Source organism: Zonotrichia albicollis, chromosome 2 (genome assembly GCF_047830755.1).
Source record: "Zonotrichia albicollis isolate bZonAlb1 chromosome 2, bZonAlb1.hap1, whole genome shotgun sequence".
Taxonomy (NCBI): Eukaryota; Metazoa; Chordata; class Aves; order Passeriformes; family Passerellidae; genus Zonotrichia; species Zonotrichia albicollis.
In genome coordinates, this window is record NC_133820.1 from 79,060,266 (window position 1) to 79,074,296 (window position 14,031).

General features: G+C 35.0%; 1 protein-coding gene across 4 annotated transcripts in view; it reads left to right on the forward strand.

The window, feature by feature from the left end:
- PIBF1 (progesterone immunomodulatory binding factor 1) overlaps window positions 1-14,031 on the forward strand; it is a 108,680-nt gene that overhangs the window by 72,284 nt on the left and 22,365 nt on the right. For all 4 annotated transcript variants that reach the window (XM_026793761.2, XM_074535521.1, XM_014267403.3 and 1 more), the window contains exons 14-16: window positions 2,276-2,378; window positions 4,147-4,277; window positions 13,214-13,298. In XM_026793761.2, the coding sequence (XP_026649562.2) occupies window positions 2,276-2,378; window positions 4,147-4,277; window positions 13,214-13,298 (319 nt within the window). The remainder of the gene's footprint in view (window positions 1-2,275; window positions 2,379-4,146; window positions 4,278-13,213; window positions 13,299-14,031) is intronic.

The following is a 14,031-nucleotide window of genomic DNA, read 5'->3' on the forward strand; positions in this document are numbered from 1 at the left end:
ATTTCCTTTGAATGCTGAATCTGATGATCAGGCCAGGATTTCAGATGTGCTTGGAAGACACTTTCTGAGCTTAGAAGCAGCTCTATTGGAATGACTCGTATACTCCACTTTTGTTCCAAAAGGCATTGACTAATAAACTGACTTAATCCTTCATAATAGTGTTGGAGACTTCATAGAGTTTCTTTATCTTTTAGAATTAAAAAGATTTAAAAAGCCATAAAAGACTGTGTATGGTTTACCTGTTGTTTTGATTCAAGGAAAACTGCCAGGCAGATAATGTGTGTGATGCCTTTAGCTGCCAAAGTTTTCAAAAGCAAAGACTCTGACACCATCCTCTATTTAGCACCATTAAAGAAACACAGATAAATTTTCTGCTCTCTAGGATTGCTTAAGGAAAGACAATCTATTACAAATGGGAATAGTCTTCTTTCTGGAGTCCACTACCTGCTCTTTAATCGCAGACATATGGGATCCTAAATGAAGAGCTCCTTTAAGTTCACATCATGCACTTCAGTCTCTCAAAGTTTGTACAAAATGGACCTTTTCAAGCAGTGTGGGGTCTGTACTACTTTGGCCACTTGCCAGAAAACAGCTCCTTCATTACTTCAAACACAGGCATTGTACATCCTTAGTACTAAATTGAGCCTGCCTGGGAGCGCTCTGAAGCATCAAGACCAAATGGCCTGTAGAAACCTGTTGCCATAAAACAGTTCTCAGTGTAGGATAAACTGCATGTGCACAACATATTGGCAGTAATTTGCTTGCCCATGCTGACTTCTCAGCTATGCCTAGGAACTGCTTGGGAAGTGTTAATGAGAGAATGCAAAACACTACCAGGATGACTTTGGTGGTTTGCTAACAAGGAATTACCACATTTTTGAGCACTGCATAATTTTCTAGGATAGTTGGAATCAAATGTTTCCAGCATAAGATGCCTTTGCACATTAGTCCCTTTGTCTCTTTGCTTTCAATTCAAACTAGTCAAAAAACATACTGAAAAGTATGCCTGAAAGGTGTACTTGTGTTATCCTTAAATATTTGCAAATTCAGGTGAAGTTCACTGAGTAGTTGAAGCCTAGAAAATTACAATGGGCTGCATTCCTAAATTTGCCATGGGAAGGTATCCAAGTTTTCACTTACACTCTAATAGCTACTAGTCAAAGAAGTGGTTCCTTTCTCTTTTGTACTAGATGAGATTAGTGCATGAAAGAGTATGTTTATAACACAGATAAAGATTATTAAGACTTCTGCCAAATCCAGAAGTCTATTCCATTTTACTGAGGAAGAGATGGATGTTATGACTGGTCAAATTTTCAGATAAACTTCGTACGCTCATCTAGATTTATGCAAACTTAAGCCTGAGCTTCAAGTCAGTCAGTCTGCTTTAGACCACTCTGCCCTCTCCTAGATTCTGTATCATGGTCAGGAAATGGTTGTGGAGTTACTCAAGAACCACCTGGATGCAGTCCTGCACAACGGGCTCTGGAGGTTGGACTGGACGGCCACTGTGGTCCCTTCCAACCTTGCCCATTGTGTGATTCATAAGAGTTTGCAGGGCTAGGTTAGATGTCTGCTAGTAGGCTCTGCAGTGCATATTGAATCTTCCCTTTCCTGCCCATGGACCTGTGCTCTTGAATAGATTCAAAACTCTTTGATTCTGGACATAAAGCTTGCAAGAGGTTGAGGATCTAATTTTTTAACTAGGTTGTTTAAGTAGGTCAATAATCCTTTCTCTTCAAAGTTAATCTGTGACTTTACATCAGAGTTTATTTAAAACAAAATTGGCAATAATATTAAATTATTTAGCATATTAAATGTCAGACAAAACAATTTTGCCTCTCCTTTGAAAGTGATAAAATACTACATTTTCAGTGTTCTGCTGCAAAACATATATTAATGAGCATCTTTAAACAATTATTTAAGTTAGATTAAAATGAGTTTGTAAAATTGCTAAAAAGTAAATAATGATAATTGGATGAAGGATTTTGACAGTATTTCTACAGTTGTGTAGTATTGGACAAATTGTAATTACTATGCATAAAATATTACAATAGCATAACTCTGGGAATGTTATTTTAGTGCTGTTACATTTTGTAATATTTTGACTGTTTTTCTAACTTTGACTATGCAGCATGTTTAACTATATAGTTTATATATGTTAATATTTAACCATTGGTGAAAAATTAAGGCAATCAAATCCTGAAGTATAAATGTTAGAATTTCTTTTGCATATCTTGGAAAAAATTCAAGTTGAGCTTGCTTTTTACTGGCACAGTGTTCACTTGGCAAGAAGATTGCTGCAGCTAGAAAAGCAAAACTCGTTGCTTGTGAAAGATCTGGAACATCAGAAGGAACAAGTAATACAGATTTCACAAGAGGTAAATCATTATTACACAAAAATTCAAATATGTAGAAACATTGCGGAACAGCTGTTCATAAAATGAAATCTTTTCTAAGTAGTGTTTTTTATCTATTTGATGTTAAAAAAATGGCCTCATAATTAACCAAAACTCCATGATAGAAGTTTTCAAAGAAGTTTATATTGTGTTTTGCAACTAATATTGAAAGGAGGATTACTTTACAGGCTAAACAAGAATGTAAGCCAGACAGACAACGTTTTGATTTCTGAACAGAAGAACAGCCAGCCAAGCTAGTTTGTTCTGTTTGATACTTAATTGTTCAATGAATGCATCACTACTTCTTACACAGCTCTTCTGTTAAATCACTTTTGAAGATATTTAACAAACCTCAGCTTGAAAGGTCCCAGAATTAGGGCAAACTAATTTTTAAAAAAATCTTTAAATCATCTTTTAATTTTTCTCATAGGAACGAAAGGACAACTGGGTTTTCTATTAGATGATGCCACCATATGTAATTTGTAGGCTTACTATTTCAGGAATAGTAGCAGCTTAAACAGTTTGATTTTTAAAGCCACAGTAATTACAAATTAGAATTACTACACTCAAGTACTTCACAGAGTGCAAATACTGAAATTTTTACATATTTTTAAATTACTTGAATTTTATAAATTTTATGTGTATATATATGTTTATATAGATTATTTCAGTGAAAGATACATGAACAGTGAACTTTGGGGATTTTTTAACCAATACTTTAATTTGTTATGTATTCTCAGTTATATCATGGTAATTTCTATTTGACTAAAACATATTTTTTCAGGTTCTTACTTGGAAGAAAGGAAATTGGTGAATCCATTGTTATCCTTGGTATTCTTCCATATCACTATTATTTGTCTTAAATTGTTCTGTGTTTCACTTCAATACATTCCTTACCCACAGTAGTTTTTTACTTGCTTCCTTGATGAAAGATTCAGTATCACTGACCTTAGTTCAAATTCCTGCAGCTTTCCACAGGAGCATCTTCAGCTCACTTTTATCCTGTCATTAAATTTTTGATCTTTTACCATATAATTGTATAGATTAAATCATAGTACAATCCAGTACAAAGTTAAACATTGGGTTTTTTTGTGTAAAGTTCTAAAACTTCTCTTTGCTGTCTTTACATGATTTTTACTCCCAGCTATTGTTTTTCTTTATTTTTTTTTTAGAACAAACCAGGGATCCTGTAGACTACAGCATGCTTAAGTAGCCCATTATTTTTCTTTCCACTGACAGCTTGTGCAGTCATCTAGATGAAGTCTAGAACATGGATAAAAAGCTGATGCAAAAGTGATTTTTTCAGCTTTTGGTTTGAACTTGGCTCAAATACTGCTACTTAAGTGCAGTATTTATTATGCAACCTCTTCAGCTTTTTAAAGGAGGGAAGAAAAGACCACAGTAAGTCAATAAGACCATAAACAGAGGCATTGACTCTACTTTTTTTTTTAATCAATGGAAGCTGTTACATTAAAACCGTTGAAAATGCAGATTAGGGGAGTGTAGAAAGTGGTATCATTATTGCAGTGAAAATAGCACACAATTAGAACAGAAAAGTATGAAGATAGTGTACTAGTAATCAATTTGAAGGAAGTGTGATTCCTTTTTTGTGTATGTAATAAAAGGTTAGGAGTTTATATTAATATGCAATTGGTTAAAAACAATAATATCCAGTAATAGTTCAGTATTAACCAAGCAATTGTGCTTTATAAGTTAAAAAATTTATGGTGGGTACACCTTGTTTTTGCAGCTTGACAGAGCCAATTCTTTGTTGAACCAAGCACAACAGCCATACAAATACCTAATTGAAACTGTGCAACAGAGAGATTCCCAAATAAATCTCCAGAAAGAACATATTGCACAACTTGAAAAAGATTTCAGGTAATTAAAATCACTGATTCTTGTTTTACTTTCTCTTAAACTGAGGCTAAAAGGACTTATATTTTTATCATTAGGAAAAAACTGTGCTATTGTCTGCAAAGTTGAGAAATTAACACTCCATCACTGACCAGCTCCAGTCCTCATGCTGGAATTGTAGCACTTGTTACTTCCCTCACAAGGTCAGAAAAGGTACTTTAGTTTTGGAAAAGTAGCTGTGACAGATTTAAAGTGAGTTTGGAGTTGAGAAGAGCTCTCATGAAGTAGAGAAGAGTTCAGAAAACTAGAAGGAAAGAATGACACACCAGTTGCACAACAGTAAAAATCAAGAAAAAAGTCGGAGAAAAATTATAATAGAGTAGTCCACCAGTAAAGGGTATTTCAGCCAAAATTAGAGCATATGCTCTCATGGAGACTGATTTGCTGCTGTATCCATCTGTCAGAGCTCTCTAACCACTGAGCAACTTCCCTAACATCTGATCCCAGGTAAGCTGTTACAAAATAATATTCCTTTCAAGGAAGTTGATAGCTGAGTCCCGCTACACTACAGAAGAATTAGCATTTTAAGTATTCGGTGTTTATGTGGTGTCTTGGTTTAGGAATAGCAAACAGTAACTATTAGGAGATATTAATGTGATGCTGTTATGAAGCAATTACATGAAAAATACAGGATTTTTCACTAATCTGCTGAAGCAATTAAAATAAAACAGGATTCACCCTAGCTAATACGAATCTTACATATTGTCATACATATGTATGTATTCATAGTATTTTGATGGTTTGGGATGGTATTTGTAATCCCTTGAGGATAACAAAAAATGCTAAAAAATGCTGGAAAATGCCTAAACATGCTTATTATCCAAAAAAATCTATATATGAATCAATCTGTTTATAAATAAAATGAAATATTAATTCATAGTTCCTGACAAGATATTTTTCATTGAGCTTAATTTTGATTCAATAAGACTAGACCTTTTTTAATTCCAGAATCAAGTGTTTTTAATATTTTCCTAGACTTGTTACATTATAAGAAACACCTCAAAGATAAATTATATTTTTCCAGAAAATTAAAAATCCCACTATTCTCTATATGCAGTGTCTTACTTTCCATTTGTGAAAAGTATCAAAGAATTGGTCACAAATTTTTGGATTATGGCAATAATAATGGAATGGTTTTGTTATCACAAAGTAGTTCAAAAGTCTCTCAAAAGGAAGATAGAAGGGGAATGCATAGGTGAAGTAATTTCTGAAAGTGTGTGTTTCATGCTTTAAAATCTAAAAGAACTTAAATGTGTTGTTAACACTGATTTTCTTAAGTTAAATGGCTCATTGCCAATAATCTGTATGCTTAGATATTCTTCTTAAATTTACCTTACCAACTAAGGTACCTAAATTAGAGACTTAGGTCAACTTTCCTTAATAGTTCACGGAAGAAGTGACTTCTCCAAAAAGTAATTCAGATTTTGGGTGGAGTGAGTTACTTCTTAGAGATGCCTATTGCTCTCCATTAACTGTAAAGGATTTTTTTTTCATTTTAAAGGGACTGAGGTTAAGAAAGAAAATGAATCTGCCCTAGAGTGTGAGCATTCATGGTAAACATACCAGCAGTACTCCACTGTGGGGAGCTTGGGTGTGCTCAGCATTCGTCTGTGTTGCTGTAAATGAATGTGTGGCCTGACAAAAAAATACTATAGCAGAAAAAAGTAACACTTACTTTGCACATCAGCTATTTTGGTAATATTTTTTTCTGCTAGTTTCCAGTATTCCTTGTAAACTGAAAATAGCTTTTACTCCACTATCACAAGTTTGCCCAGTTTCATAGCCCAGAGAAATTCTTGACAACAGCCTAATGTTTTAGGGCTTTTTGTGCATATTAGTAGTCCTTAATTTTGTTATTCATAACTCCATATTTAAAATGAAGGTCCTAAACTGTTAGCTGGTATTCCCTGGCATACATGAGAAATCATAATCAGGGATGAAATTGATAATGTTGATCCTTTGCTTTCCGATAAGTGAGAGGAAGGTTAGAGGTAGGGATTTCTATCCAGAGAAACATTGCATTCAAGAAATTTCTTGTCATGAGGATAACCTTTTGGAATCTGCTGATGACAGTTTTAAATTAAAATATCTCTTAGGTGATTTCAGATTACTCTCAGCTATTCCAGAACTGAATCAGAATGGGATTTAAGTAAATTAATGATAATCCTACCAAATATATGCCAAGTGAAGCTCTGCTGGATCAAAAGATTTAGCCCACTATTCCTATCCCTCTTAGTTTATTAAACAGCATTTTGTTGGTTTGTGCATGGAATATTTTTGAGAGGATGAGTTCAGAGAATTAATGCTCCTCAAGGAGAGCCTTAAATTCTGCTGATAATGTTGGTGCTATTAGAAAAGTATTAATGAAAACACTAAATATGGTTTTTGAAGCCTGGTCTGTCTGTATCTCAGAGCTGAAGGAAAATTTTAATATTTGTAAGACCATTTCAAAATGAAATTGTTCTTTCAGCCATTACCTATGATTAATAGTTGATAATACTGCAATTCTGCAGCAGCCTCTTAGGTTTAATTTGTGCTACAGTTACACAAGGTACATTATTTTTTAAAATTTTAAGTACAATAATGCATTAGTCTTTTTTCTAAACAGCAATTTCACAAGAACCAGCTACAGGAAAAATAGTGCTTGAATTCTTGTTTTCAGATGGATCTTCAAAAATACTAGTGCATAATTCTTTTAATCTGAGTACCAGATTGGAGACAAATTAATGTAGTGTTGATAATGCCTGCACCCTGAGAATCAAGACTGAATTTATCCTTACAGCTGCTCCATGCTTGATCATAATTTTCCTTCCTTCTTATTTAGTGTGCAGATTCAATGGTGGAGGGGTGTTCTTTTGGTGTTGTGTTTTTATCTCATCTGTTCATCAAAAGAGAACATTCTGTAAATCATGGATTCCCCAAGCAGAACAGGTACATCTGTGTTATCAGTGCCAGTGTTCTCTATCACTTCCCACTTGAGTGTGAAGGGATCAGCAAGGACTTATTTGCAAGTGAATTTACTTTTTTAGTCTTAATCCATAATTGCCTCCTATATGCAGTGATCATGGCCAATAGTCTTTATAGAACATACTCCTGGGATGATTAGGTTCCAGCAGATTTCCCAGGATGATGAGTCAACGCTTTATTGCAACGTATAAATGTTTTGCAGCAACCTGCAGCACTTTGTACTTCCATGTCTATTGAGAAGTTTGTTGGTTTTACTGGATGTGAGTTTGATTCTGTGATGAAACAGAGTGTTGCTTAACAGCAGATGTTGTTGAATCAGCACAAGGAAGACAAGCACAAGGAATCAGCACAAGGATTTCTCTATGACAGAAATCTCGTTTTGGATGTTCTTGGGCCATATCTTTATCAATTTTTCACAAAATAGCCTAAATTCCCTTTTATAATAGTCCCTTAACAGGCAACAGATGTATTCAGTATTCTCCACACTCATAATTCTATTAAAGTGTCATTTTTTACAGCAGTTATTTCTGCAAGAGGAATGGAAAAGATTCGGGCAGATCATTTTGATATAGGATTTTTGACAAGTCCTGCAGACCCATCTAAGTCTCTTTCCAGCATGGTCTTCAAAGTTCACTTCAGCTAGAGCAGCTTACCTGCCTTCATCCCTAATTGTCACACCTGTAGAGCTAAGGGTCTTTCAGAGCCTTCATATCAAAATATCTTCCTCACTTGGAAGGACTGTTCAAGTGGTACTCAAAGTTGCCTGTGTCGGTAGCTGTCAGACTGAATCACAGAGTGATTTGGATTAGAAGGAACCTTTAAAAATCATCTAGTTCTACCTTCCTGCCATGGGTAAGGACATCTTCCACTAGATCAAGTTGCTCAAAGCACCATTCAACTTCTCACTGAAAGGAGAGAAACAACCAGAAAACTTATCAGACAGAATTAAAGTAGTGTATCCAGCAGACCTGGAGATACTTTGTTGGTTTGCTGAGAAATGTGTCCCTTCTGAACATGTGGATCTTTAGCCATACCTTCATAAGAGCTGCAAGAGCTGTTGTGGTTGGGGTAAATGCTTAACTGGGCTGCTGCCATTGCTGGGATTTGCATGAACAGCTTAGGGACTCACTGCCAGGTGATTAAAGGTGTGCTGATACCACTGCTGAGGATCAGGAGTGAAGGCACAAGCATATTATCACTCAAGGAGAAGCAGAGGTTATTAAGGATAATGGAGGCTCCGTCAGGTGTTACCCACATATGGTGTTCACTCCCACTCTCATTCCCGTCCCTTTAGGATTCTCCCAGGCAGGCCATGGGCTGTGCTGGTGCTTGGCCTCAAACAGAACTTGGCTCTGGGAGCAACACACTTTGTGCTTCTGAACTGAGCCATGCACCTGCAGATAGGTTTCGGATACAAAACCTTGGGCTTGAGTGACAGGGCATCTGCAGGATGCATTTATAGGTGGTCTGCATATCTCAAAATACTCTGTTAAGTAACTTCTTATTTATATTAGACCACATAGCACTCTCGTTAATAAAAGTAAATAGTGATGCTTAATAAGAGCAGTGCTGTGTGTGAGGATGACTCCTTGCTGCTATAAAGAAATCTCTCTAGCATACAGTTCTTTAGCCAGAAATGAAAACATCACATTTAGCACACCTTTGGAAAAGAAATGCTTGTAACTATGTCATGCTGTGGGAAAACAAATCTGTGAGTTTCATTCTTATGTATGTAGTGAAGTAATTGTAGTTTTAGTACATAATTTTCTGCTAAAAACATCTAGGTTTATAAATAACTGGAGATGTTAAAAGGACTTCATTCATAAAGAGAGGGTATTTATTTTAAATGCAGTTACTCAAATTTCTCAGTACCAATGGCTGGTTTTAAAAGAGGTTCACTTACGCAAAAGCAATACTCAAAAGCCTTAACTGTGTGGAAAATCCAGAAGCCATATAAGGATTTTGCTCACTAAGAAGCTTTGTACTGAAATGTTCCTTACCTAAACATTTTGGGTTCTCTAATTGCCATCCAAACATAAAGCTCGACATAAAGTGTTAGATGAGTTTTTCCCATCAAAGAATGGGCAATGAGCTTTTTATGAGAACATTACCATTCTGTGAAATATGCACCATCTATTCCAATAGTACTGCAGCTTACCAGAGAAATGCTCCAAGCAAAATTTGTAGAAATATGTCCTTTTTTTATACATTTTCTGACCTGTAATACAACTTTTAAAAAGTTCCTTGGGTTGTTTTTTTTTTACAGTTTGAAAAATTAATTTTAATTTGGACACTTCATGGATAGGTTTTTAAGCCTCCTGAAACATTTCAATTAAAATCATTAAGCAATACTCTCTTAAATCTGTTTAGAAATCTGAGCTGTGATTATTTAGCTGCACAATGAGAGATCACTGAATTGTCATGTATTCTCTCTTAGAAGGAACTTTTGTTTGGAAAACGTCTTATACCTCCCTTTCTAACTATGTGACTTAGGAACAACATTTGACCTAGACTAATAATTAGCTGCTTACTTTGAGCTATTCATCTGTAATTTGTAGACAAGGGATAGCTTCACTACATGGCTATATTATATATTCAGTTATATGTACAAAACCTTTACATATACTATTTGTATTTCATTTTTTTTTCAATGGCAATAATATATCTGAATATAAAACAAAAAAAAAAAATCAATATTGGACTATTCAACTTCATGCTGTAAGGGCAAATTAACAGAAAGGCACAGTCTATTTCTTACAGCATCTGGAGTACACAGTTCCCTGAAAAAGAGACATACTTTTGTTTCCAAACTGAGTAGAAGTAATAAAAAATCCAGTACTATATAAAACCCATGTTTATTTTGTGTGTCCAGCATAAACATATTATTCAGAATATCTAATTATAGAAGCTTCTGAACAGGATAGTAAGTAATATATTTACACTTCAGCATTAAAAATGGTTTAGTGGCCCAAATTGAAAAGAGTTTATAAGGCTGAAACTGGGAAATGTTAGTATCTATTCTCCAGAAAAATCATGTTGCCTAAAAATGTCTTACGTACGATATCCAGGCTACCATGGCTTTAGATCCTGAGTGAAGCAAGACAAAACAAGCCAGTGGTTGCTATGAGCAATGTGTATGCATATGACAAGCGTATTTTATGGTGAGCCCGCATTCCTGGTACCTGGATTCATACCTGGCTAGGCTTTAAAAGCATGATGGAATGAAACTAGATGTCCTCACAGACAATTTGGTTTCTTCTGGAAAGCACATAGAAAAAGCAGAATTTGCACTGCTTTTCAGTTAGTTCTCTAACCTGGACTTTTCAGGCCACAGTTCTCCCAACGGGCCCTTTCTCCACATTCAGGATGAGGCCATCAGTGACCAGCACTGTGGAGCACATCATGGTCTTACCTTTTTAGATGGAAGTTACAACCCTTGAGCTCTAGCGTAAGAAGCTGGTTTGCCTAGACTCATAGATGGTGGCTTCAGAATCATAGCAAGACACTTGTGGCACTCCATCACCAAATGGAGCAGCTCATCCTTGCCTTCAGCTGTAGGTCTCCACTGTACATGGCAAATCAAGTTATTTTGGTGATCCATGTGAAAAATAACCTTTAAAAAGACGCCAGTGTCCATCCAGATTGGTGAAGGACCTTCTTATGTGATGACAAAGTGTCTAGTACCAACAGAAAGAGGAGGTTACCAGCATGTGGCAAGGCAAGGATGATCTTTCAACAGTTCTCACTTAGGTCAGCTAAAACAAATTGTAAAGCTGCTCTCTGATTTGTAACACTGCCGATTAAACTTGGACTTGGTTAAACTACTCTTCACTGGGAGTGTAAGGTATGTTAAACCTAGAATCTCTTTGCTGCTATCCAAGATGTTGGTTCAGAGCTTTTTAAGGCAGAAACGGAAATGGTCAGTCTTATTACCAAGATGCAACTTTTGAAGGTATTTCTGTTTAACTTGTCATGTATTATCATTCTGTCTGTTAACTATTTTCCCACTCTGTTAAATGTGCATATGCCTCTTGCAGTATTCTTTCATGAGCACATGAATTATTCCCTTCTATCTGCAATGATGAAAAAGCACAAGTATTGAAGAACTACAAAATTCAAAGTCGCATATGCTTTGGTAATTCTACATCAATGTGTATGACAGAAAAGACATGAAGTGCTACTGAATGATATAGTAGTCTATGTCCTATATTTTACTATAAACAAAGAAAATTAGAACTGCTCTACATTGATCACTTTTGTCATATTATTTCAGAAGGTATAAGCAGTATAAGTAGAATAGGTTCTGTTCTGTAAATGAAACTGAACCTCAAACATGAACTTCTGGTTCAGTCTGAACACCAATGATTATGCTCATTCAGTACACTAAAGTCTTAGAGAAACTTGTATTATTGCTTCTCTAATAAGTTTTTGAGCTTCTAGAAGGATTAGTTTATGTTCTTAGGAAATACAGAAATCCAAGAAAAAGTGATATGAAAGTAACAACACATGAACCCAAGAAAAAGAAGGTACAGCAATTTCATCATGATTAAAAATGTGACAGAAAATAAAACTCTTGAAAATATTAAAATATTTTTATAGTTTTTTAAATGTTATTACTTTTCTTTTAAATAGTTGAAACAACTGAGCAATTTGGCAAAAGGATACATTTTTTTTCTGAGAATTAATGAATGCCTAGAAGGAATTGACAGTCTTAATTTGCAATACAGAGCCTGTAAGGAACTGCCAGAAAATCTCTGGGGCAAAGGATGATGTTGCTTATTTGAAATGAGCGGATGATACACGGCCAATTAAAGATTGATTTATTTTGTTGATCATTTCTGGATCAAATATTGGAAATATTAAATAATTTGTGTTTGCAACATATGTAATTGCTCCATTTATAAAATTTTAATATATTTGCTTTTGAACTCCTGACCTTTTTGTGGTATTACATATTTGCATTCCATATGCAGAATTGCATTTTTCATAGTTCTTGATTTATGTTACAGTTTATATTGTACAATGTATTTTGTTAAGTCATGTTAATGGCATATATAACATGTCTTCCAAGAAAATCTCTGTGGCTGTTTTATCAAAATAGATTATATACTGGTATTATGCATGCATTAGTCTAAAATTTAATGTTAGAAACTGATGCTGGGGCTAAATAGGAAAATATATTTAATTATTATAGAACTGCTGCCTGGAATCACAATGTGTATGCTAAACATTTCAAATGTTCATGTGCTATAACTATGTAGACAAAGAATGATTAAAGTTAAACATTACTTTCTGCTATAAAGGTATGCCTTCATGCTAAATCAGTTTTCATACTTGCTTCATAGGACAAGCTTGATCCCATACATTATCCTGGAATAAAAATATTAAAAATAACAAAAATATCTTTACAATTTTTGCAGAAACTATACAGCTAAAGGGAGAAGAGCTGTATGTTTTTCTTCCTTGTATTTGCTATTTTCAGAATTCTAAATACAGTAGTATAAAGAGTTCCTATGGTGTGCTACTGCTAGTGACTAATACAACAAAGAAATCCACATTTTGATACGAAAGTGAAGGTATAAGGAGACTTACTTTGCTTATAAAATAATCTCATTTTGCCTAGAAGAAACCAAGAAATGGTAATAGAAGATTCTAATCATTTAAATTACCCTTCAGAGGGAAAAAAAGAGGCATTTTATGAAGGCTTTGAATAGTTTTTCCGTTTGCTAAAATAAGAAGTTGTGCGTACATTTGGGCACATTTATAAAAATTTCAGTGCTTGAATATAGAGAAGGATCATTTGATACAATTACTTGAGCAGATTTGTATTGTTGCCAGTATTTAGCTTTAGAAAATGCATGTTTCAGCCAGAACACAAGATTAAAAGAGATTATCTGTTGCTATTACTGCATTTCCTATCCTCTTTTTACCAGTCTTTTAAATAAAGAAAAGACGGCTTTGCTGCGTGTCAAGAATCAAATGGCTGCAGATTTGGAGAGACTTCTAAATGACCGTGAGGTAATCTTCCTTTTTTAGCATTACTACCATAAGTGCACTTTTTTGCTACTGGGTCTTAAACCATGGAGAACAAAATGGTTTACTTGGATTTGATTTGTTGGGGTTTTCTTGTCTGTCGTTATCAGCAACACAGGTGACCACGTCTGTTGGCTGCTGGGGAGGGTCTCAGTTACACTCTCAGTTGTTAAATTCTCTCTGATGGTTTATTGTCTCTGTTCTTTCATTTTTTTTGCCTTGAACAGTGTATGGTGATTGCAAGCATTTAACAAGAATCTAGATAAACACAGTGAAATTGATACACATGTAATCTGCAAGGTCTGCTTTTGCCACAGTATACCTCAGGGATCTCTCTGTGCTCCCCGGTCCTTGCAGCCAAACACTGGACCAAACCACTGTTCAGTTTATTTCCCGTACACTCTTTTGAATCCCTTTTCAACTCTAAAAGAGGAGTTATGGAGAGGAAACAAAACAATAGTTACACAGGTTTCCAAGAAGAGTCGAGGTACTTTTTTGTATACTTACCTGAGTTTAATCTGAGCAAGAATCAGGGTGCTACTGGACTGGATTATACTCTCAGATCTAAAAGTATGCAAAATTTTTCTGCTTAGGGAACCCTAAGGGCTCCTGTCAAGATTTTTATCTGAACAATCTTAAGAGATTAATATATGGCGTAGGAGAGAAAATCTGCAGATTAAATGTCTGAAACAAAGGATGAAAATAAATGAAGTTTACT